Genomic DNA, 24,700 nt, shown 5'->3' on the forward strand with positions numbered 1-24,700 from the left:
GTTTCCCGGGGGAGGAAGAGACACACACACACACACACACACACACACACGAACTCTGTTTCCCAGCGCCCTTTGGGGGCTACTCTCCTTCGGGTATTAATCGATAAATAGGACGACTCACTGAGTACACAAAACCTGAGGCTACTCTTTGCAGCTTCCTTACTTTTGGCTTTCCGGGATCCTGTAATTTACGAAGCGGAGGACGCTAAACACAGAGTGGGAGGCCCGGTGCCGTGGCTCAAGCCTGAAATACCAGCACGTTGGAGGCTAAGGTAGAATCGCTTGAGCCCAGGAGTTGGAGACCAGCCTGGGCAACATGGCGAAGCCCACCCCTCTACCCCCCCACCACCCCAAAAACCAAACCAAACCAAATTAGCCGGGCGTGATGCTGCAAGCCTGTAGTCCCACCTACATGGGAGGCTTAGGTGGGGGGATTGCTTGAGCCTGGGAGTTCGAGGCTGCAGTGACCTATGATTGCGCCACTGCCCGCCGGTCTGGGCGACAGAGCGAGACCCTGTCTCAAACAAACCAAAAACTGAAAACTGAATGGGGGTTCAAGACAGATTTTTTTTTTTTTTTTGAGAAGGAGTCTCACTCTTGTTGCCCAGGCTGGAGTGCAGTGGCGCGATCTCGGCTCACTGCAACCTACGCCTCCCGGGTTCAAGCGATTCTCCTGCTTCAGCCTCCTGAGTAGCTGGTATTTCAGGCGCCCGCCACCACGCCCGGCTAATTTTTGTACTTTTAGTAGAGACGGGGTTTCGCTATGTTGGCCAGGCTGGTCTCAAACTCCTGACCTCGGATGATCCGCCAGCCTCGGCCTCCCAAAGTGCTGAGATTACAGGCATGAGCTACCGGCGCCCAGCCTGAGCCACAGCGCCCGGCACAGAAATTATATTTCCGTCTTTTTAATGCTCCATTCAGCTTCCTGGTGCGAACCACATTGCTAGGAAAAGCTAGACTGTATCCGAAGACTAGTTAGTGTTCTGAGAAACCGCCGGGAACTTTGTTTCCCGAATCTTTGCAGAGTTGCGGTTAGAGAGGGGACATTTTTTCTTTCCTGATCTATGGTCACCTGGAACTTAAAGGTGCTTGGCTCCATTTTCCAGCAGTCCTTGATCGACCTCGGCTCTTTCTTAAAGAAGGACCTGGCGGCGAGGAAGGAGGCGCTGAAACACTTTTAAGTCTCTCCAGGGAACTGCCGCAGTCTCTAACCTTTCGTTCACACGCGCCTGATGGTGGCCATTGGACTCCGCTTCCCGGCAAGCCTCCGCAGACTGGCCTCACAAAGGGTCAGGTCTGGACTATTCCCTAGCGTGCTTGGAGCTCATGGGCGATCCCGCCCCCTCAGTCAATGGGGAGGATGCCTCGAACTCCATTTCCCAGAACACACCAAGGCTCGCTGTGGCAACTGCACTGAAGCCTTGGTGCTGACTACACTTCCCAGCAGGGACTGCGGCCTAGCGTACCTGGGAAGAGGACCGCGAAACCTGCTCCATTTCCTCGCCCATCTCCGGAACTGCAGTATCCACTTGGGGCTTAAAAACCACCTGAGACTCCATTTCCCGGCGTGCTTTAAAAATCGCTTTACACCTGCAATGCGGTGAGGGCGTGGCGACGACTCCATTTCCCGGCTTTCCTCACGGCCCGAGATCCGCAGGTTCACGCGCGCCGACTCAATTTCCCAGAGCGCACCGGGCTCTGGGACGCATACACAGCCAGTAGACTGAGTGAGTGGACTCCGTTTCCCAGCGTGCATCAGGCTCTCTGCTTCCCAAAGTGCTTCAGGGCTCCCCGTCGTACAGTCGGCTGACAGATTACCCTGAACTCCATTTCCCGACGTACAGCGCGACCCGTCATTCCCGCGGTCTACTCTGAGGCTTTTGTGGACTTCATTTCCCGGCGTGCCACGCGGCTCTCCGTGCGGGCCGAGGGCGGTGACGGCGGCGCGGACGACAGCCGGACTGCATCTCCCGGCGTGCCCCGCGGCGGGCGCTGGGCCGGAGCCGGAGCCCAAGCCCGAGCGGCGCGGCCTGGAAGAGGCCAGAGCCCGGGGGAGGCGGCGGCAGCGGCGGCGGCTGGGGCAGCCCGGGCAGCCCGAGCCCCGCGGCCTGGGCCTGTGCTCGGCGCCATGAGCGGCGGCGGGCCTTCGGGAGGCGGCCCTGGGGGCTCGGGCAGGGCGCGGACCAGCTCGTTCGCGGAGCCAGGCGGCGGAGGCGGAGGCGGCGGCGGCGGCCCCGGAGGCTCGGCCTCCGGCCCAGGCGGCACCGGCGGCGGAAAGGCATCTGTCGGGGCCATGGGTGGGGGCGTCGGGGCCTCGAGTTCCGGGGGTGGACCCGGCGGCAGCGGCGGAGGAGGCAGCGGAGGCCCCGGCGCAGGCACTAGCTTCCCGCCGCCCGGGGTGAAGCTGGGCCGTGAGTACTAGTGGCGCCCGTGTAGGGTGGTGATCAGGGTTCCCAAAGCTCCTCAGACATCCATCAGATTCTTTCATATGCTTAGATAGGAGCTCGAGGTCACTGTGTCTCCCCATACCGGGGATCTGAGCCCTCTTCCTCCCAGGAAAAGGGGTCTTCGGGTTACCATCTCTTGGAGATCAGAATTACTCTTGGATCAGAATTACTAACACTCAAAGAAACAGGGGTTACAAGTCCCTGTTCTTCCATTATTGAGGTCTTGGGTCCTTGAGCCTTAAGAACAGGTATCTGACGTTGCTATTTATTATAATATTGGATCAGAGGTCACAGTCGCTTGCAAATGGGGATCTGGGGTTATTTTCTCCTAAGAGAACAAGAATAAGACCAACCCCGAAAAAGAGGGATCTGCATTCGCTGTCCTTCAGAAGATGGGGATTTGGAGCGAATATCACTTAGAAGCAGGGCTTTGAGGTTACTGTGTTGTGTCCCCAAAGAATAGGGCCAGGCTTTCCAAACCTGGTACTCAGATCATCTTCCCCATTAAAACGAAGACCTGGCATCATTACCCACCCTAAATCTTGCTGAGCTGTACCCCCAATGGTGAGAATTAATAGTTATTGCTTCTTAGATATAAAGACATTGGGAGTCAGCATATCCTTCAAACCAAGTCCATAGTCCATGTTTTAAAATACATGGCTTCGTGTGTCTCCTTTAACAAAAATGGAATGGAGCAGGGTAGGTCACAGTTGCCTGTAGAATATGGATCTAAGGTTATACTTGTTTAGTAATTGTTCTAAGGTATGGTATCATTGGCTCTGAAAAAAAAAAGAAAGTGATGTAGGGTTATCTCCCTCTGAAAGAACATGTCACTTGGCCCCTCAAAATGGATTTGGTGGCCGGGCGTGGTGGCACACGCCTGTAATCCCAGCACTTTGGGAGGCTGAGGCGGGCGGATCACCTGAGGTCAGGAGTTCCAGACCAGCCTGGCCAACTGGTGGAACCCTGTCTCTACTAAAAATACAAAAAATTAGCTGGGCGTGGTGGCGGGCGCCTGTAATCCCAGCTACTCGGGAGGCTGAGGCAGGAGAATCGCTTGAACCCAGCAGGCGGAGGTTGCAGTGAGCCGAGATTGTGCCACTGCACTCCAGCCGGGCGAGAGCGAAACTATGTCTAAAAAAAAAAAAAATGGGTTTGGTTCATCAGTTACTCAAAGGGGTCACTATCCTCTAATGGCACCAAGGTTTGCTACCATTCAAATAATGGGAATTGGGAATTATAGCTTTCCTTCAAAGGACTGAGGCTGGAATAGCCCCTTGATAATAAAGGTCAGGTTCATCATTCTCATAACTTGGTGCTTGTCCATTAGGGACCACCCACATATAGGGAGGGGTCTGGGTCTCTGGACTACTCAGATGAAGAGGTCAGGTCAGTGTTTTCTTTCTAACCTCAAAGTACCAAAAAGTGAGGGTCAGGGCACTGGTACATATAGCAGGAGAGGACATTCATTTCTGTCACCAAGAACCAGTGAAGTTACCGGCTCTACTGGGGAGGACTTAGAGGTCAGTATCCTCTAGGCTGTGAGAGAGGTTAGTGCTTTCCTAAAGTAGGAGTACCTCAGGGTTACTGCTCCCTGAAGTGGAAGAGGCTCGGTCAAGCTTTCTCCAAATAGGAGCGGCCAGAGGGCAGTAGATCCAGAGTAGATGGAGTCAACATCTGATGTCTCCCAGTACCAAGATGGACCAGTGATCTGTTGCTTCCTAGAAGTAGAAATTTGGGGTTGCCAACCCTTGAAGCAGAGAGATTTAAGTATCAATATCCTCCCATGTGGAGGGGAGCAGGACTTAAGGTTCCCAGAAAGGAAGAGGGGAAAAGTCACTGGGAAGGTCCCAGCATCCACCTTTCCTCAAAGAGGAGGATGGGACAAAGAGGTCCCCAACGAGCTTCCTGCAGAGATTTCCCTTCCTCCCACAGCCCCAGGATGGGGTGATGCACAGACAGGATGGGTCAGTGGATCGTGTATCCCCTTTGTTCTCCAGGTGACAGCGGGAAGGTGACCACAGTGGTAGCCACTCTAGGCCAAGGCCCAGAGCGCTCCCAAGAGGTGGCTTACACGGACATCAAAGTGATTGGCAATGGCTCATTTGGGGTCGTGTACCAGGCACGGCTGGCAGAGACCAGGGAACTGGTCGCCATCAAGAAGGTTCTCCAGGACAAGAGGTTCAAGGTAGCTTGGGCGGGATGGGGACAGGGAGGTTTGGGGACTGGGTGTGACTGGTGGGAGAACCCCAGCCAGAGAGCTGGAGGCTTGGGTTTCAGAGCCATGGGCCAGAAGAGAAAGGGGGGAAAAGAGGAAATGAGACCGTGGAAGATGGGAAATGTGGATCCCAGGAGAGCCCAGAGCTTTTACTGGGCATTTGCTCAATGTAAGTGCTTAATAAGCAAATTCTTGTTTAATTTACATAAAGATTCTCTGAGGGTAGGTACTGTGGTTATACCCATTCTAAGTGTAAGCTAAGTTTAAAAGCAGGGAAACAAACTCAGATAAGAGGATTGTCTGAGGCCACAGAGCAAGTGCCCCAGTCAAGGCTGGAATCTGATTTCCAAACCCTCTACCTTAACCATTTGGTTACACTTCTTCCCAGGAGAGAAAGGGACCTAGCAGGGCTAGCGCAGGTGGTTCTGAAGGTCACGCTCTTCCCAGGTGTTTGGCCAGTGCAGGATGGAATGGAGGTGCCCTGTGAGCTAGGAGAGGCTCAGGGAACTAGAAGCAGATGGAGGAAGTGGAAGTTGAGGAATAATTGGTGTTTAAGGGCCTGGCATTTGGAACTTAGGCTAGTCTGGATGTAGGAGAACTGAGCCTAGACTGGAAAGGAACCAGACCAGGGCCTGGGTCTTGGCAGGGAGGGCCCTTGGGCAGGAGGAGCTCCAGGGTGTCAGAATTTGATTGGAGTTGAGTTCCAGAAGTAAGAGGGATGTAGGGGCAGGGAGTTCCTAGGCCTCACTGAGGAATAGAGAATGGGGAAGAATGCTGAGACCGCATTCTGGGAAGAGTCCGATGCCTGGAGTCTGGGACTCAGGATCCTAGATAGAGTTCAAGGACCCAGATGCTTCCACGGGACCAGAGTGAGCTGGATGGCCACTACCTGTCTGTTGTTGCTTGTGCCAGGTAGGGGGGCAAGCCTCACGTGCCCACACCTGATTTTTTTTTCTTTTCTTTTTTTTTTTGAGATAGAGTCTTACTCTGTCACCCAGGCTGGAGTGCAGTGGCACAATCTTGGCCCGCTGCAACCTCTGCCTCCCGGCTTCAAGCGATTTTCGTGCCTCAACCACCTGAGTAGCTGGGATTGCAGGTGTAGGCCACTATGCCCGGCTAATTTTTTCTTTTTTGTATTTTTAATAGAGACAGGGTTTTGCCATGTTGGCCAGGCTGGTCTCGAACTCCTGACCTCAAGTAATCCGCCCCTGCCTTGACCTCCCAAAGTGCTGGTATTACAGGCATGAGCCAGCATACTCAGCCCTGATTTTTCAAGACAAACTGAAAACTGGATTTAGATGTGAAATCTTTTTTTTTTTTTGAGACGGAATCTCATGCTGTCGCCCAGGCTGGAGTGCGGTGGCGCGATCTCAGGTCACTGCAACTTCCGCCTCCTGGGTTCAAGTGATTCTTCTGCCTCAGCCTCCCTAGTAGCTAGGACTACAGGTGTGTGCCACCACTCTCGGCTAATTTTTTGTATTTCTAGTAGGGATGGGGTTTCACCATGTTAGCCAGGATGGTCTCTATTTTTTTTTTTTTTTTTTTTTTTTAAGACAGAATCTCGTTCTGTCACCAAGGCTGGAGTGCAGTGGTGTGATCTCGGCTCACTGCAACCTCTGCCTCCTAGGTTCAAGCGCTGCAACCTCTGCCTCCTGGGTTCAAGCAATTCTTGTAGCTCATCCACCTGAGTAGTTGGAATCACAGGCGTGCACCACCATGCCCAGCTAATTTTTTTGTATTTTTAGTAGAGATGGGGTTTTGCCATGTTGGCCAGGCTGGTCTCGAACTCCTGGCCTCAAGTGATTTCCCTGCCTTGGCTTCCCAAAGTGCTGGGATTACAGGTGTGAGCCACCATGCCCAGCTGTTTTTTATTTTATTTTATTTTTATTTTAAGGCTGGGTATGGTAGCTCACGCCTATAATCCTTGAACTTTGAGAGCCCGAGACAGGAGGATTGCTTGAGACTAGGAGTTCAAAACCAACCTCACCAACACAGCCAGGTTCTTTTTTTTTTTAAAAAAAATAATAAATTTTATATTATCTTTTTTATTTTATTTATTTATTTATTATTATTATTTTTTGAGACGGAGTCTGTCACCCAGGCTGGAGTGCAGTGGCGCGATCTCAGCTCACTGCAAGCTCTGCCTCCTGGGTTCTCGCCATTCTCCTGCCTCAGCCTCCCGAGTAGCTGGGACTACAGGCGCCTGCCACCACGCCCGGCTAATTTTTTTTGTATTTGTAGTAGAGACGGGGTTTCACCATGTTAACCAGGATGGTCTCAATCTCCTGACCCCGTGATACGCCCACCTCAGCCTCCCAAAGTGCTGGGATTACAGACGTGAGCCACCGTGCCTGGTCCCGGCCTATCCTTTTTAAAACTTTATTTTGGAAAAAAAAATCAGAAGGTGCCATTTGATTTTTACATGTCAGCAATAAGTTGAAAATTTTTTTTTTTTTTAAAGTGGGGTGGCTGGGTGCGGTGCCTCACGCCTGTAATCCCAGCACTTTGGGAGGTTGAGGCCTGTGGATCATGACATCAGGGAGGCCGAGGCGGGCGGATCACGAGGTCAGGAGATTGAGACCATCCTGGCTAACGTGGTGAAACCCCATCTCTACTACAAATACAAAAATTAAGCTGGGCGTGGTGGTGCATGCCTGTAATCCCAGCTACTTGGAAGGCTGAGGCAGGAGAATCGCTTGAACCAGGGAGGCAGAGGTTGCAGTGAGCCGATATCGAGCCACTGCATGCCAGCCTGGCAACAGAGCAAGATTCTGTCTCAAAAAAAAAAAAAAAAAAAAAAAAAAAAATGGGGTGAAGAAAACACATCTGTGGCCTGGGTTTAACCTGTAGGCTTCCAGCTCATGTGGGAGGGGAATAGTCTGGAGACAAGGAATTGGGGGATACTCTAGGGGACCTGGGAGCTGGGACACAGGGAGTAGCTGCCTGGCTGTTGTTGGGAGTGAGTGTGAGTAGGGAGGGGCAGCTGAGAGACTTGGTCGTATTCTGAGACTCTCCCTTTGCCCTCAAGAACCGAGAGCTGCAGATCATGCGTAAGCTGGACCACTGCAATATTGTGAGGCTGAGATACTTTTTCTACTCCAGTGGCGAGAAGGTGAGACCTCGAGGTGGTGGTGGTGGGGGGTTGCTCCAGCCATTTTCCTGCCTGCCTGCCTTTCCCCCACTGCTCCGTGCACACCTTCCTTCCCCCTCCTCACTCTTCTCACAGTGCCTCACACATCTCCTTTGCTCCCTGCAGAAAGACGAGCTTTACCTAAATCTGGTGCTGGAATATGTGCCCGAGACAGTGTACCGGGTGGCCCGCCACTTCACCAAGGCCAAGTTGACCATCCCTATCCTCTATGTCAAGGTAGGCTGGCAGGTGGGCTGCTGGGACCCAGGCCCACAAAGCCAGGGGCTCTGGAGCCTCCCGCCTTTTATGGGATCCCTCATCTGCCAAGTTTATGTTGGTTTTTGGACGCCCCATGTCCCCTGCTGTTGTTCCCATAACCCCCAGAGATGGAGCTGGCCTAACACGGGAAGGCCAAGGCAGGCAAGGCCTGACTGAATCAGGAAGGCAGCCTGACCTGGGGCTGCAGAGGCTGCCAGGTACTTGCTCAGGTCCATACAGGGAATCCAGTGGCACCAGAGATATGGGAGTTAGCTCAGGATAAGGGGGCGGTGGGGACCAGGACTGCACAGAGACAGCTGCTGAGGCCAGAGTTTGGGCCTTTAGAGCCTTGGCTGGAGGTAGGTGGGAAGGAGTTAGGGTCGGAGGAAGGTTAGCATCCACAGAGCCAGGAATGCATCTCTGTCCATCGTCTGTGCAGGCTCCTTCCCCAGTGCCTGGCATCGTGCCCTGGGTGTTACAGACCTTCAGGAGGTGTTTGAATGAATGAATGAATGAATGATTGCAGCCCAGGGATGATGTGGCGAACAGGCTGGAGCAGCCTACTGCATTGGTAGGAGGTGGGTGGGTTTGTTTGCTGGAGGTCACTTGGGACCCAGCTGCTGCTCCTGCTGGCTTTACATACCCAAGTGTGCGTGAGCTGATGTGGGCTCTACCAGTGGTTGTGGCTGTTGGACCTCACTTCCCAGGGGGGAGCTCTCTGGTTTGGTGAATCTGTCCTGTGGCTGCCTGCATACGGGGCCCAGGGCTGAGGAATTCCAGAGGCACCACTGACTGCCACCCAGGCCTTGCCCTTGAAGAGCTCTCAGTTTGGTAGGGTAGAAAGACATCATCACAGAAAACTATTAAATGAACTAGCTGCTGCCATACCAGAAGGAGCACAGGGAATTCTGGAAATGGAGGAAGCACCCAGCCTGGTTTGTGGGTAAGAAGGATCAAGGAAGGCTTCCTGGAGGAGACCAAGCACAGGGCAAGGAAGTGGCATCTTTGGCCGAGGGGAGCTGGAATAAAAGGAAGGGGGCCTAGGAAGCAGCCATGTCAGGACCTGGTCTGTCTAGGCCCTGGGGGATGCAGCAGTGACTGAAACTCAAAATCCTGCTCTCCTGCTACTTCTGTTCTAGTCAGTGGGAGGGAGAGTGGCAGGAAAATGGAGCTGGAGAGGGGGCAGGCTCAGGGGTGGTTTTGATTGTTGGATTCAGGAGCCAGTGGTTTTGGTGAGGGGGAAGCTGAGTGCCTCGCTCCCTAGCCTGTTTTATGACAACCTCCCGACGTATCTTACTCATCAGGCTTCTGCCATGGGTTGTGATTAAAGCAGTGGTTCTCAGAGTGTGGTCCGGGGACCAGCATCAGTGCTGGAGAGCTTGTTGTAAATGCCTCATTCAGAACCCACTGATCAGAAACTCTGAGAGTGGGGCCCAAGAGTCCCTGTTTTTTTGTTTTTTTTTGAGACAGGGTCTCACTCTGTCACCCAGTCTGGAGTGCAGTGGTGTGATCTTGGCTCACTGCAACCTCTGCCTCCTGAGTTCAAGTGATTCTCCTGCCTCAGCCTCCCGAGTAGCTGGGATTACAGGTGCGCACCACCATAACCGGCTAATTTTTTTTTTTTTTTGAGACAGAGTCTCGCTGTCGCCCAGGCTGGAGTGCAATGGCTCGATCTCGGCTCACTGCAGGCTCCGCCCCCCAGGGTTCACGCCATTCTCCTGCCTCAGCCTCCGGAGTAGCTGGGACTACAGGCGCCCGCCACCTCGCCCGGCTAATTTTTTGTATTTTTAGTAGAGACAGGGTTTCACTGTGTTAGCCAGGATGGTCTCGATCTCCTGACCTCGTGATCTGCCCGCCTCGGCCTCCCAAAGTGCTGGGATTACAGGCGTGAGCCACCGCGCCCAGCCAATTTTTGTATTTTTAGTAGAGACGGGATCTCAACATGTTGGCGAGGCTGGTCTTGGCCTCCCAAAATACTGGGATTACAGGCGTGACCCACCACGCCCAGCCAGTAGTCCCTGTTTTAACAAGTCCTCCAAGTGATTGTGGTGCACATTAAGAGAACCAAGGATGGCCGGGCATGGTGGCTCACGCTTGTAATCCCAGCACTTTGGGAGGCCGAGGCGGGCGGATCACGAGGTCAGGAGATCGAGACCACGGTGAAACCCCGTCTCTACTAAAAATACAAAAAATTAGCCGGGCGTGGTGGCGGGCGCCTGTAGTCCCAGCTACTCGGAGAGGCTGAGGCAGGAGAATGGCGTGAACCCGGGAGGCGGAGCTTGCAGTGAGCCGAGATTGCGCCACTGCACTCCAGCCTGGGCGACAGAGCGAGACTCCGTCTCAAAAAAAAAAAAAAAAAAAAAAAAAGAGAACCAAGGGTTTCAAATGGGTTTGCCCAAAGCTGTGGGGGCAGCAGGGAGAGTGGGCCTGGAAGGGCTCTTCAGGCCAAGCTGGTGGGGTAGTGGTGCTGTATGGGGAAAGCTGGGCTAAAGTTCTGCTATCCTGTGCCTGCCCCAGGTGTACATGTACCAGCTCTTCCGCAGCTTGGCCTACATCCACTCCCAGGGCGTGTGTCACCGTGACATCAAGCCCCAGAACCTGCTGGTGGACCCTGACACTGCTGTCCTCAAGCTCTGCGATTTTGGCAGGTGGGCCTGGGGCATATTGGGTGGCTGAAGAGGCAGGGAGGACCCCAACCCTTGCCTCATGTGTACCCCTGCCCATCTCTTCCCACAGTGCAAAGCAGTTGGTCCGAGGGGAGCCCAATGTCTCCTACATCTGTTCTCGCTACTACCGGGCCCCAGAGCTCATCTTTGGAGCCACTGATTACACCTCATCCATCGGTCAGAGTTATGGGAGGGTGGCGGGGGGGAGTGGCAATCTGGGAAGTTTTGGAGTTTTCTGTGTGCTGTATGCCAAGCTTGGTGATGAAAGCTTAACTTCTGTTCTTGTATCCAGTCCTCACAAACTTAGGAGGCTGATGCTGTTGAATGCTCATTTTACAGATGAGCTTAGAGCTGTGAGGCCGCCTGCCCGCACTGGCACCACTGGGACTGGGCAGGGCTGGGATTTGAAAGCTGACCTGACTCCAGAGTCCATACCAGCTCTGGAACCTCCCTGTCAGCCCTCTGTTCTCAGCTAGGGGGAAGGGCTGCCGGAGACCTTGGGGGAACCGGGAATCAAGGCTTTGCCACCATGAAGGTGCAACTTGCTCCCAGGGCCTCTGTGTCCTTCCCTGTTTGTGGGGACAACTGCCATTTTCCAGGCATGAGGGGAAGGCTGAATTGAGGGAATGGGCATGAGAGTTTGAAAGGGCACCTTCCACAGCAGCATGACGAACTGTGGAGTTCTTAGGTATGAACTCATGCTGTGGGGGTCAAGGTACAAAGCAGGGAGGGGTGAGACTGCCAGGCTGCAGCTCTTCTCATGGGCAGGATAGAGGTTGGAACAAGAGGAAGGCAGTCCAGGATTTAAGGCTGTACCTTCCTGTGGCCCAAAGAACATGGGTGCCTTTTGGCAGGTTTGGGCCTAATTTGGTCTGTCGTCCAAGGCTAGCGGGAGAGGAGCTCATTGGGGTTCTTAGCAGAGAGAGGAACTGAGGGCTGGAAACACACCTAGACGAGAGAATGCAGCAAAGGCAGGGTCAAGGTCAGGCCCATGTTTCTAAGCTGCATGTGACCTTGGGCCAGGTGCTTTGTCTTTGAGAAAACGGGGCTCCTGACACTCTTAGGATGGCCATGAGAAATAAAAGCACTGGGAGGTTGGTGGCCCTACTCACCTAGCCCTGACGCTCCCTCCATTTCCCCTCAGATGTTTGGTCAGCTGGCTGTGTACTGGCGGAGCTCCTCCTGGGCCAGCCCATCTTCCCTGGGGACAGTGGGGTGGACCAGCTGGTGGAGATCATCAAGGTGAGGGGCGCAGCTGGGGTGGGTAGGGGGTGGGGCTGAGGGATGGGGCCCTTGTCTCAGACCCCTTCCTCTCTTTACAGGTGCTGGGAACACCAACCCGGGAACAAATCCGAGAGATGAACCCCAACTACACGGAGTTCAAGTTCCCTCAGATTAAAGCTCACCCCTGGACAAAGGTGGGGCAGGGCTAGGGGCTCAGGGCAGTATGGCTGAGAGCTGGAGCTGGTCCCCCTCAGAGGTCAACTGTTCTGTGGACCTAGCCTCAGAATCATGGCTTGGGAGGATTTGAAGTTATCCAGGGATCAATAACTTCCATCCGCTTTCAAAGTTTATGGCATTTTAAAAGTTGAGAACCCACAAGTAAATTCGAGATTCCAATTTTTATGGCGGGTCAGCAGGGCTCATATAGTCCCAGACCTGGGCTGGCTGCTTACCCGATACAAACTGACCTCTCCTTAGTGGTTGGGCCTTAGTTTCTTCATTTGGAAGGTGGGGGTGTGGGAAGCAGCCAGTCATAACTTGCCGCAGGCACTGTGGCAGTGAGATAACAGGAGTACGCCAGTGTCCAGGGCATCTCACCCTCATGACCCCTGCACCCATCCCTCAGGTGTTCAAATCTCGAACGCCGCCAGAGGCCATCGCGCTCTGCTCTAGCCTGCTGGAGTACACCCCGTCCTCAAGGCTCTCCCCACTAGAGGCCTGTGCGCACAGCTTCTTTGATGAACTGCGATGTCTGGGAACCCAGCTCCCTAACAACCGCCCACTTCCCCCTCTCTTCAACTTCAGTGCTGGTGGTGAGGGCATAGCCCGGGATCTGGGGAGTAGGGCGGGGTGGGCGGGCATCGAAAGATTGTGAAGAGCTTGGTGTTGAAGCAGGAGTAGGGAGCTAAGGGCAGAGTACAAGGCAGGCCTGGGGCTCAGGAAAGATGACTCTCAGATTCAGGGGGAATCGAACCTGCTTCAGTTGTGCTTTACTGTGATCTGCCTCGTGCTAAGCTTTTTCTGGTTTTTCATTGAGAGAGGTCTGTGGCTGAAAGTGTCCACAAACAACTGGCCTTCCCAATAGCTGGGTTCCCATTTGGTGCCCATCATAACCCTGCTGTAGTCTACCCTGACTGGCATGTCAATTCCTGTTTCTAGAACTCTCCATCCAACCGTCTCTCAACGCCATTCTCATCCCTCCTCACTTGAGGTCCCCAGCGGGCACTACCACCCTCACCCAGTCCTCACAAGGTAAGTGGGGACCATCTGCTGGGGGTTAAAGTATCTCTCAGCCTGGGGAGGGTGGGGCTGTTCGCTCAGTGGCTTGGTTTCCTGAATGTATTTTTAAATCGTTGACATTTTGATGGCATAGGAAGCACATCTTACAACATGTGAATGACCACCTTTAGAGGGCATTCTTGCATACAAATGTTTAAATGTGTTTAATGCCAATGGGAAAGCCAGAGAAATAACATTTGGCCTGAACACAAACAAAAAGTTGAATTCGTTGCCCAAGTTTTTTTTTTTTTTTTTTTTTTTTTTTTTTGGTGGTAGAGTTTCACTCGCCACCTAGGCTGCAGTGCAGTGGCTTGATCTCGGCTCACTGCAATCTCTACCTCCTGGGCTCAGGCGATTCTCCTGCCTCAGCCTCCGAGTAGCTGGGATTACAGACGCACACCACTATGTCTGGCTAATTTTTGTATTTTTACTAGAGATGAGGTTTCACCATGTTGGCCAGACTGGTCTTGAACTTAGGTGATTTTCCCGCTTGGCCTCCTAAAGTGCTGGGATTAACAGGCATGAGCCACTGCACCTGGCCATGTTGCCCACGTTTAAAAATGGGGCTATTTTGTGTAAAAATTCAGATTTCCTGTTTCTCTTGGGGAAGAAAATCAGATTGGGCAGCAATGAGCCCGCCCATCCTACTGACAGTAGACAGTCGGCGCCCTTTATATTTTTTAGACGGAGTCTTGCTCTGTCACCCAGGCTGGAGTGTAGTGGCACAATCTCGGCTCACTGCAACTTCTGCCTCCTGGGTTCAAGTGATTCTCCTGCCTCAGCCTCCCAAGTACCTGAGATTACACGCACATACCACCATGCCTGGCTTATTTCTGTATTTTGAGTAGAGATGGAGTTTCACCATGTTGGCCAGGCTGGTCTCGAACTGCTGACCTTGTGATCTGCCCACCTTGGCCTCCCAAAGTGCTAGGATTACAGGCATGAGCCACTGTGCCCAGCCCAGCCACCCCCTTATATGGAGCCCGGCACTCTGGTGTGTTACTCAGTTACTATCCTGGCCCTTTAGCACTTGAGTTTGCAACCCTTCACCTAAAGTAACAGCTTGTAACTTTTAATGTGGCATCTATGACAAGAGAATTCCTACTTTTGGGTTGGGCGAAGGGGTGTTTGAAAGGCAAAGGCTTAACTCTGCTCCTTCCCTCCCTCCCTCCAGCTTTAACTGAGACTCCAACCAGCTCAGACTGGCAGTCGACCGATGCCACACCTACCCTCACTAACTCCTCCTGAGGGCCCCACCAACCACCCTTCCACTTCCATCTGGGAGCCCCAAGAGGGGCTGGGAAGGGGGGCCATAGCCCATCAAGCTCCTGCCCTGGCTGGGCCCCTAGACTAGAGGGCAGAGGTAAATGAGTCCCTGTCCCCACCTCCAGTCCCTCCCTAACCAGCCTCACCCCTGTGGTGGGCTTTTTAAGAGGATTTTAACTGGTTGTGGGGAGGGAAGAGAAGGACAGGGTGTTGGGGGGATGAGGACCTCCTACCCCCTTGGCCCCCTCCCCTCCCCCAGACCTCCACCTCCTCCAAACCCCCTCCCCTCCTGTGTCCCTTGTAAATAGAACCAGCCCAGCCCGTCTCCTCTTCCCTTCCCTGGCCCCTGGGTGTAAATAGATTGTTATAATTTTTTTCTTAAAGAAAACGTCGATTCGCACCGTCCAACCTGGCCCCGCCCCTCCTACAGCTGTAACTCCCCTCCTGTCCTCTGCCCCCAAGGTCTACTCCCTCCTCACCCCACCCTGGAGGGCCAGGGGAGTGGAGAGAGCTCCTGATGTCTTAGTTTCCACAGTAAGGTTTGCCTGTGTACAGACCTCCGTTCAATAAATTATTGGCATGAAAACCTGCTTTCTGTCTGGCTGCCTGTTTCCACTGAGGTGGTGGGGGCTCCTGCGGGGGGGACTGTTCTGGGACAGGAGTGAGCTGCATCTCAGGCAGAGGGCTGTCCGAAGGCCCTGGCTCAGGTGCTCAACCTTCTCGCACCGTGGCTTTCTCTGCATGTGTGGTGATGAGCTCCATCTGGGTTATCTGCTGTAGAGGCCTAGGAGGAGCCTGCTCCATGACCCAGCATAAATCATCTGCTTCTGCTTAGAGAGGGAGGGATTAACCTCCCAGTAACTGGTGAGCCAATTGGGGATCAGAGAGGGGAAGGCCATGGAGCTTAAGTGACAGAGTCAGGACTTGAACAATGGGCTGTCTGTCTTAGTCCAAGCTGCCTGCTGCTCTAGGGTCTGGGGGCACATGAGATGATGAGGAGTCACTCAGGCCAAAACTTGGCCTGCTTGTAGACTCTTTGTTGGGTGGCCATGGCTGGAGGCGGAACCCTAGAAGATTCCAAGCCTTCATTTCCAAGTCTTAAACAGGACACCTACCTGGCCCCCCTCTTAGGGATGTTGGGAAGTGACAACCCTGTAAAGGTGGGGGCAGAGAACTTGACTTTTATCCTCACTTAAAACATGCTGGGCCAGATAGTGGGGCATGGGCTGAAGGAAATGTTATCTCCTCCACATGGCACCAAGCAGTGAGTGTGACCAGGACACCCCAGAGGCGGAAGAGGGCCTGGGGAGGAGCAATGGGTATGCCCCCTACTGGATTCCACTGGTGAACAAAAAGGGAGGAGTTTCAAATGTCCCAGATAGAGTGAAGGGACTGTTCCTGTGGGGTCTGGGCTCTCCAGTTTGCTCACTCCACTCCAGGCGCATCTTTTCACTGCCTGGGATAGGACAGACCCTGCCCCTTCCTTGCTCAACACCACCCGGATTTCGCCTGGTTTGTAGTATGAATGAATGAATATACAGAGCAAGCCGATTGATAAGGGGGAGGATGGCCGTTCTGGGTGAGGGGCAGACCTTGGGATCCTGGGGACACCTTCCTCCCTGCTACTCACGTGGTCAGCCATGAAGTCACTGAGGTGTCCCTCACCCTCCTACCACCCCATGACCCCTTCCCAGGTCCGGCCCTGTCTTCTGCTGGGCCATCTTTAGCTTCCCACTCACCCCACTTTGAGCCCAGATCTAACACCCAATTACAACCCTCCTCCAACTCGCAACTACTCAGCCCAGCTTTCAAGACCTTCCAAAGTCTAGGCCTCCCTCCTGGACAATCCCATCCTCAACTGCATTCTGCCTCCCCTGCCTGAGCACCCTGGGCTGCAGGGGCCTGGGAGGAGCCTATCAGGAATCACCTGCATCTGCTTAGGGAGAGAAAGACTATTATGGCCGGGCTCGGTGGCACACACCTGTAATCCTAGCACTTAGGGAGGCCAAGGCGGGCAGATCACCTGAGGTCAGGAGTTTGAGACCAGCCTGGCCAACATGGCGAAACCCCGTCTCTACTAAAATACAAAAATTAGCTGGGTGCAGTGGTGGGCGCCTGTAATCCCAGCTATTAGGGAAACTGAGGCAGGAGAATCGCTTGAGCCTGGAAGGTGGAGGTTGCAGTGAGCTGGGACTGCACCACTGTGCTCCAGCCTGGGCGACAGAGCAAGACTCCATCTCAATCAATCAATCAATCAATGGAGAGAAAGACTATTATCCTAGGTAACCTCTGAACAAGGTGGGAATCTTCCTGCTCCCAAGACCTTTGATGTTTTGAGGCCCCCTCAAATCCCAACAGCTCTGACACTGGTTTACTTTTCCTCTAGTTAGAATGAATCTTCCTCTGATCCCCTACCCCTGCACAAGTTTCAAGTCTTAATCACTCAGAATAGTATGGGTTACAAATGTGGGCCGAAGGGGCCTCCCGTACTCAAATCTCACAATGTCTCTGCCTAGCTGTGAAACCTTGGGCAAATCTCTGTCCTTAGTTTTTTTTTTCCTTTTTTTTTTTTAAGTGACAGGGTCTTGCACTGTTGCCCAGGCTGGAGTGCAGTGGTGTGAACACAGCTCACTGCAGCCTCAATCTCCCCCATATCAAGCAATCCTGCCTCTGCCTCAGCCTCCAGAGTAGCTGGGAATACTGGTGTGCACCACCATGCTCGGCCAATCATTTTTATTTTTAATAGAGACAAAGTCTCTCTCTCTCTTGCCCAGGTCTTGAACTCTTGAGCTCAAGTGATCCTCCTGCCTTAGCCTCCCAAAGCACTCGGATTACAGGCATGTGCCACCAGGCCTGGCTAACTTTTAATTTTTGTAGAGATGAGGTCTTGCTATTGCCCAGGCTGGTCTCGAACTCCTGGCCTTAAGTGATCCTCCTGCTTCAGTCTCCCGAAGCACTGGGATTGCAAGCGTGAACCACTGCACCTGGCCAGTTTATTTTTATTTATTTATTTTTTTTGAGACGGAGTCGCACTCTGTTGCCCAGGCTGGAGTGCAGTGGTGCGATCTCGGTGCACTGCAAGCTCCGCCTCCCGGGTTCACGCCATTCTCCTGCCTTAGCCTCCCGAGCATCTGGCCACCACAGGCGCCCGCCACCACTCCTGGCTAATTTTTCGTATTTTTAGTAGAGACTGGGTTTCACCATGTTAGCCAGGATGGTCTCGATCTCCTGACCTCGTTATCTGCCCGCCTCGGCCTCCCAAAGTGCTGGGATTACAGGCATGAGCCACCGTGCCCAGCCACCAGTTTTAAAAATCTACACAACAGGGATAATATGAAATCTATGTCATAAGCCTGTTGGGATCATAGTACACATACAGTGGTAAGTGTGGCGCTTGCCTCGGCTAGGCAGTCAGATAACTGGATGGTCTCCAAATACACCAAGAGCTCACCCTCTTGCAGTGCTGTCTGCCTGGAATGTTCTTTTCCTCTTTCACTACCAGATTCCTACTTTTCCTTCAGGGACTGCCTTCTCTAGGAAATCCTTAACTCCTGATCTCCCACCATGGAGGTCTGTTTCCTGGGATCCCACTGTCCCTACATATCCCCATCACAGCCCTGAGAAGCCTTAGGCCTGACTCATCTCTGCCTCCAGCATCACCCAGTATGGGAGGAGGGAGGCCTTAGGACACACAGGCTGAATGAATCAATGAGACACACTCAGGGAGCAAGCTATCTGTACTTGTGTGTTTCTCCTACCAGACTGTGCACGCCTCCTGTGGGCAGAGCCTGTGCTGACTTGTTCCTGGGTCTCCAGCATCACCCAGTCTGGAGCTGAGGACCTGGGTACCTACAGATTTCCTTCCACACTGTCAGAATTGAGATGAGGGAAGCCCAGAGAAATCAAGTATCCTCCTCCACCAGGCAGAGCAAAGTCCTGGGTGCCCAAAATCCAGGGAAGGCAAGGGCTAGGGGTACAAGCAGAGGATCTGAAGAGGTATATGAGAGTGGCCAGCACAGACCTGGCACAAGCTTGGTGCTCAGTGAAGGTTACCTGATGTTGCTGGGCACCAGGGTGATGCAGTGCAAAGGGCCTTGGCCAACCCGCTTTGCAGCGTAGCTGGGTGACCTGGTACAGATCACATCGCATCTCAGAGCTTCAGTTTCCCCTCAGGCAGAGAAAGATGACAAGAGAAGCCTGGAAGGGTAGTTCTGGGGAGTCAGTGGGTAAAAGAGGCCAGGGTGGATCCTGGCACACGGTGGGTATCAGACCAGTTTGCCAGAGGAGGTCCTCTCTCCCCAGAGGTACCCACACTGGCTGTTGCAACCAAACCCTTTTGTTATTGCTTTTCAGCAGCGTCACACGAAGGCCGTGTCCAACTGCAAGAGCCCGCCTGCTTCACTGGCCCCCAGTGCAGCCTGGCACAGCTGCAGGGTGTCCTCAAGAGCCAGCGGCTGGGATGTCTCAATGATGGCAATCGTCTCCCCCAGCTCTGTGCACATGATAGTCTGTTGAGGCTCGGGGGGTGGGGGTGGGGCAGGAGGTGGTGATCTGGGAGGCTGTAACGTCAAAGTCCGAGCTCGGGCATGGACCCGCTGATGCAGTCGCAAGCCTGCCATGGCGCGGAACCAGCGGCCACAAGTCCCGCAGTAGTAGGGACTCTTGTTGTAGAGACCAGTGATGGGGAGGCGGGGGGCGCGGGCAAAGGCGACTGGCCGCAAGTGCAACCGCCGGTGCTGCTGCAGGTTGGAGCTCTGTGTGAAGCGCTTGCCACAGTCCAGGCATTGGTAGGGACGTGCGCCCGTGTGGGTCAGCTGGTGGCGGCTGAGGTTGGCCAAAGAAGCAAAGGTCTTGCCACATGAGTGGCACTGGAAGGGCCTCTCGCCCGTGTGTGTCCGCAGGTGGTTGCGCACGTGGATCAGCTTCTTGAAGCCCTTGCCACAAACCCCACAGCGGTGACGCCGTTCAGGGGGCCCGTGTACTGCACGCCGGTGCCGTGACAGCCGGGAAGCTGAGGCAAAGGACTTGGAGCACTGTGGGCAGGGCAGCTGGGCAGGTGGGGCAGGGGGTGGTGGTGGAGGGGTGGGCTCCGCTGGAGCTGGGGGAGCTGTTGCTCCTGTGGGAGGTGCCCCGCTTTTGCCCGCGTGAGTGCGCCGGTGGTAGAGGAACTTGGTCATGTTGCTGAATGTCTTGCCACAACGACAGCGATGCAATGGGTTGGCAGTGTGGGCCCGCCGGTGGGCCACCAATGTGAGTTCTGTGCCGAAGCCGCGGCCACAGTCTACACAGAGGTAGCGGGCTTCCCCGCGGTGCAGCCGCAAGTGCTGTTCGAGCGACGCTGCTTTCTTGAAGACCTTGGAACAGGTCGTACACTCGTGTGTGCCACCAACATGGGCCCGCCCATGAGCCTGCAGCCGGTTGGCGGAGCTGAAACTGCGCTGACACTGGCTGCAGTGGAAGGGGTGGGTGGCAGATGCCGGGCTGTGAGACGTTTGCCGGTGTTGCCGGCGAGCCCCTGCTGAGGGCTGGTGCTGGGGACAGTCCCCGCAGCCCTGAGCCCAGCCAGCTGTGGACTCATCACCTCCCACAGCATCATTACCGACCTCTGCCATGGCCTCCTCATCCTCCGTCTCTTCATCATCTTCTTCATCCTCTTCGTCGTCCTCCTCCTCCTCCTCCAACCCATTGCGTTCTTCTTTCTCTAGGGAGTCAAAGTGGGTGCCCTGATGCTCCAAGAACTCCTCAGGGGTGGCGCAGAGGGTAGAACACTCAGGACACTCATAGGGCTCCATCTTGACTTCAGATGGGGGAGAAGGTGGAGGCAGTGGTGTTGGGGGAGGCAAAGGAGGTGGCACTGGTGGCTCAGCTACCGTGGCAGAAAGGTGTTGGGCCTTTCGATGAGCCACCCACAGCTCGGGCGAGGGGAACAGCTCCTGGCAATCCCAGCACTGGTATTGGATCTGGTTTGCAGACTCCCGGAGGTGGGCATCCTGGTGGGCCAGGAGCTCACCAGGGGAGAGGATGAGCTGGCTGCATTCACCACACTGGAAGGGCCCCTCAGCGCCTGGCACCAGCTCTGGCTCCAGGCCAACATTCTGTGTGGTCAGTGCCTCCTCCTCTGAGACAGCAAGCATGTGCTGCTCCTGGTGTGAGAGGACTTCCTCCAGTGTGTTATAGAGGCTGCCACACTCAGAGCACATGAACTGGTGATGCTGGAAGAAGAGGGATGAGGCAAGGGCCTCCCCTGGTGTCATCTCAGTCACTTCTGTTGACATCTCCATCATCTCCCCCAACATAGGTGTTGACAGCTCCACTGTCCCTGGTGACATCTGTGTTGGCATCTCGGCCACCTCAGCCACCACCTCTGCCATTGTGGGGAAGGCAGTGCCTGGAGAAAGAGGGGCAGGAGCCAGTGAGACAGCAGGAAGCCGAGGGGAGGTGGAGTTCTCTTGCCCATCCCACTACTCACCAGCCTCTATCGCTCAGGAAGTCTTAATCCAGTGTTTCTGCCTCAGTCGTCCATGATCCCATGTCTCTGAAGCCTACACACACCCCATGGCAGCCTGCAGGAGACAAACAGAACTCAGCCCAGCCTCTTTTTTTTTTTTTTCTGAGACAGAGACTTGGTTTGTCGCCCAAGCTGGAGCGCAGTGGCACAATCTTGGCTCACTGCAACCTCTCGCTGCTGGGTTCAAGCTATTCTCGTGCCTCAGCCTCTTGAGTGGCCGGGACTACAGGGGAGTGCCACCATGCCTGGCTAATTTTTTTATTTTATTTTTTTTTAGTAGAGACAAGGTTTCACCATGTTGGCCAGGCTGGTCTCGAACTCCTGACCTCAGGTGATCCACCCGCCTTGGCCTCCCAAAGTGCTGGGATTACAGGTGTGAGCCACCACCCTGGCCAACAGCCAGCCCGGCCTCTTTTTTTTTTTTTTGAGATGGAGTCTTGCTCTGTTGCCAGGGTAGAGAACAGTGGCACAATCTTGGCTCACTACAACCTCCACCTCCCAGGTTCAAGTGATTTTCCTGTCTCAGCCTCCCGAGTAGCTGGGACTACAGGTGTGCGCCACCATGCCCAGCTAATTTTTGTATTTTTAGTAGAGACGGGGGTTTCACCATGTTGGCCAGGATGGTCTCGATCTCTTGACCTCGTGATCCGCCTGCCTTGGCCTCCCAAAATGCTGGGATTACAGGCGTGAGCCACCTCGCCCGGCCCAGCCAGCCTGGCCTCTTTATTGAGAGGGCCAGGCATACCTTTTCTGAGAATACCATAACCTTTGCCTGCGTGCGGCTTCCTCTTTGTGCAACACTTTTCCTCTGCCTCTTACATATACACACACAGATACACCCAAGTGTTTAAAAACACAGGCCCTGGAACCAGACTGCCCTTGGCTTGAATCTGAGCTCTACCACTTACTTCCTCTGAGATTGTCTTCTTACCTGTAAAATGGGGCTAAAAGTAGTACTGACACAAAGTCCCTGGTACTTGAAAAGGTCAGCTGTAACCCTGTGTAGTTCTCCAGAAGTATTGTTTTTGGACCCTAAGTCTTTGATGTTGCTATTCCCTCTGCCAAGAAACTTCTCTCCTCTTTTTGTCTGACAAAATCTTACTCAGCACCTTTTGTGAAGCATTCTCTGACATCTCTACATCCTCAGGGTTCCTATGGTATCCTGTGCCACCTCTATCATGGCAAATATCATGAGTTTGGGGTGGCACCTCATTGTTCCTCACTGGACTGAGAGTTTGTGCGTCTGATTCATTGTGGAGGCTCCAGTCAGCAACAAAACCTCTGAGCAGGGACAGCAATTTTAACTTTCAAACTTCCCTCTATATGCCCCATCTTCCCTTCCACGTATGTGGGCTCAACCCCACCCAGGCCCCTTCACACAGCAGGGACTCAGAGTACACTCAGCAAATGACTGCCTCCCTCCCAGGCCTAGCAGCTAATCTTATGAATTCAAACCCACCTTCTTTACCTCTTTTTCACCTAATCTATTAGTGCCAGAGGGCAGGTGGAGTATAGTTTACAGCCTTGCATATAGAAGTTGCTCATATTGCTGAGCACAGTGGCTCATGCCTGTAATCCCAGCACTTTGGGAGGCCAAGACAGACAATCACAAGGTCAAGAGATCTAGACCACGCTGGCCAACATGGTGAAACCCCGTCTCTACTAAAAAAAAAAAAAAAAATTAGCTGAGCGTGGTGGTGCACGCCTGTAATCCCAGCTACTTGGGAGGCTGAGGCAGGAGAATGGCTTGAACCCGGGAGGTGGAGGTTGCAGTGAGCCGAGATTGCGCCACTGCACTCCAGCCTGGAGACAGAGTGAGACTCTGTCTCAAGGAGGAAAAAAAAAAAAAAAAAAAAGTTGCTCATATTAAGCACCTAGACGGTAGCAGTTTAGCCTGTACATTACTGAAGTATGTCCAGTACCAAGAACAATGTCTAGCACACAGTACTTATTTAGTGACTGAGAAATGCTCCCAGGCCAGGTGTGGTGGCTCACATCTGCAATCCTAGCACTTTGGGAGGCTGAGGTGGTTTGATCACTTGAACCCAGGAGGTCGAGGCTGCAGTGAGCCTCCCTTGGGAAGTGAGACCTTGGGAGTTTTTTTTTTTTTTTTCTCTTTTTGAGACAGGTTCTCACTCTGTTGCCCAAGCTGCAGTGCAGTGGTGCAATCTTGGCTCACTGAGGCCTCCACCTCCTGGACTCAGGTGATCCTCCTGCCACAGCCTCTTGAGTAGCTGGGACCACAAGTATCTGCCACCATGCCTGGCAAATTTTTATTTTTATTTATTTTATTTTACTTTTTTTTGAGACAGAGTTTCTCTCTTTTTGCTCAGGCTGGAGTGCAGTGGCACGATCTCGGCTCACTGCAACCTCCGCCTCTTGGGTCCAAGCGATTCTCCAGCCTCGGTCTCCCGAGTAGCTGGAACTACAGGCATTCACCACCACGCCTGGATAATTTTTGTATTTTTAGTAGAGATGGGGTTTCATCATGTTGCCCAGGCTGGTCTTCAACTCCTGACCTCAAAAGATCCACCCACCATGGTCTCCCAAAGTGCTGGGATTACAGGCGTGAGCCACCGCACCTGGCCCCTAGCTAATTTTTAAATTATTTGTAGAGAGAAGGTCTCCCTATGTTGCCCAGGCTGGTCTCAAACTACTGAGCTCAAGCAATCCTCCCACCTAGGCCTCCCAAAGCGCTGGAATTACAGGTGTGAGCCACTGCTTGGCCAACCCTGAGTTTAACTGTCCCTGTGCACAGTCCATTTCTACCAGACCAACTTTCCCATTAGACTGTGAATTCCCAAAATACACAGCCCAGTACAGGGCCCTGCTTTCAGTTAATGCCCAATAAATACTCCTTGAGTAAATTATTCACTAAAGGACCTGGAGCTAAGCTTTCCTTATCTACTATTCCAATCCCCTTCCTAATTTTTGAGTTGCCAGGCCCCTGCACACAACAGCCATTCCATAAAGGATCTTCCTGGAAGTAGGCAACCAGGGACCCGAGAGTTCCATTTTTCCTTGATTACAGCCCCATTTCCAACAGAGAACTCCCCTAGGGCGAGGCCCAGTGCCTACTGCAAAGCTTGCACAACGCAGGTACCTAATAAATGTCTACGAGGTGGCCCGGAAGACTTGAAATTTGCCCTTTTCTCGTCTACTATTCTTTCTCCCACTCTTGAATTGTGAACTACTTAGGGAAGGTATGGGGGGTTTTTCACACAGATTATCAGTAAGTCTTTCCAGGAAGGAACCCACTAGGGCCCTGGAAATTCAACTTTCCCGCTTTACAACGCTTTTCTCCTACCAGACTCATCTCCTCGGCAGGGTGAGAGCTCGCAGCAGTGGGTGGTGGGCGAGTTCCAGCTTAGGCTCCCGCACACTAAAGGAGCCCCAAGGCACACAGGAAGGAGCACTCTCCTTCCAGCCCGCGCCGCTCCCGCCCTAGCGCAGGCCCCAAGGCTCTCCGATCCCTGCAGACCCCTTAGTTTTCCTTCCGCCCTCTCCGTCCGCCCAACGCTCTCTTCCCCGTCCAGCCCCGCGCGGCGCCCTCACCCGTTTCTCTTATCTCCTGCAGCCCCTGCCGCTCTTGACACAGACCCTCGGCTCCAGGCGTGTGGGACCCCTCACTATCCACACCTCCCATTGGGCGGTGCCCTTACCCGTAGCGGCCAATCAGAGCCCGCAGCGCAGGGCACGCGACCT

At 53.7% G+C, this 24,700-nt stretch overlaps 2 protein-coding genes across 4 annotated transcripts; one reads left to right on the plus strand and one right to left on the minus strand.

Annotated features, from left to right (window-relative positions):
• Window positions 1–240: 240 nt before the first annotated feature.
• GSK3A (glycogen synthase kinase 3 alpha) lies at window positions 241–15,078 on the plus strand. 2 transcript variants are annotated; one of them, XR_010116560.1, is made up of 12 exons: window positions 241–2,411; window positions 4,448–4,635; window positions 7,694–7,777; window positions 7,922–8,032; window positions 10,571–10,701; window positions 10,790–10,896; window positions 11,864–11,961; window positions 12,042–12,137; window positions 12,569–12,755; window positions 13,102–13,194; window positions 14,396–14,584; window positions 14,872–15,078. XR_010116560.1 is itself a non-coding variant. In XM_055250345.2 (11 exons), the coding sequence occupies exons 1-11, from the start codon at window positions 2,129–2,131 to the stop codon at window positions 14,467–14,469; spliced, it is 1,452 nt and encodes a 483-aa protein (XP_055106320.1). In that variant the 5' UTR covers window positions 241–2,128; the 3' UTR covers window positions 14,470–15,078. The 2 variants fall into 2 exon arrangements, 1 of the variants encoding a protein (XP_055106320.1); XM_055250345.2 differs by having other exon boundaries at window positions 14,396–15,078.
• Window positions 15,079–17,474: 2,396 nt separating this feature from the next.
• Window positions 17,475–24,656, minus strand: ZNF526 (zinc finger protein 526). Of its 2 annotated transcripts, none has more exons than XM_055250156.2 (3): window positions 24,551–24,656; window positions 20,957–21,050; window positions 17,475–20,875 (listed from the first exon to the last, which is right to left on the minus strand). In XM_055250156.2, exon 3 carries the CDS (start codon window positions 20,856–20,858, stop codon window positions 18,846–18,848), a length of 2,013 nt encoding a protein of 670 aa, XP_055106131.1. In that variant the 5' UTR covers window positions 20,859–20,875; window positions 20,957–21,050; window positions 24,551–24,656; the 3' UTR covers window positions 17,475–18,845. The 2 variants fall into 2 exon arrangements, with proteins under 2 accessions (XP_055106131.1, XP_055106132.1); XM_055250157.2 differs by having other exon boundaries at window positions 24,303–24,646.
• Window positions 24,657–24,700: the final 44 nt, after the last annotated feature.

The sequence above is a fragment of the Symphalangus syndactylus genome, chromosome 17 (assembly GCF_028878055.3).
Source record: "Symphalangus syndactylus isolate Jambi chromosome 17, NHGRI_mSymSyn1-v2.1_pri, whole genome shotgun sequence".
Classification (NCBI taxonomy): Eukaryota; Metazoa; Chordata; class Mammalia; order Primates; family Hylobatidae; genus Symphalangus; species Symphalangus syndactylus.

Bases quoted from the DNA above. Each gene is read 5' to 3' on its own strand.
- ZNF526 (XM_055250156.2), bottom strand. From the start codon at position 20,858: ATGGCAGAGGTGGTGGCTGAGGTGGCCGAGATGCCAACACAGATGTCA.
- GSK3A (XM_055250345.2), top strand. From the start codon at position 2,129: ATGAGCGGCGGCGGGCCTTCGGGAGGCGGCCCTGGGGGCTCGGGCAGG. The intron at 11,962-12,041 runs GTGAGGGGCGCA...CTCTCTTTACAG, and splicing joins AGCTGGTGGAGATCATCAAG to GTGCTGGGAACACCAACCCG. The intron at 12,756-13,101 runs GTGAGGGCATAG...TCCTGTTTCTAG, and splicing joins CTTCAACTTCAGTGCTGGTG to AACTCTCCATCCAACCGTCT.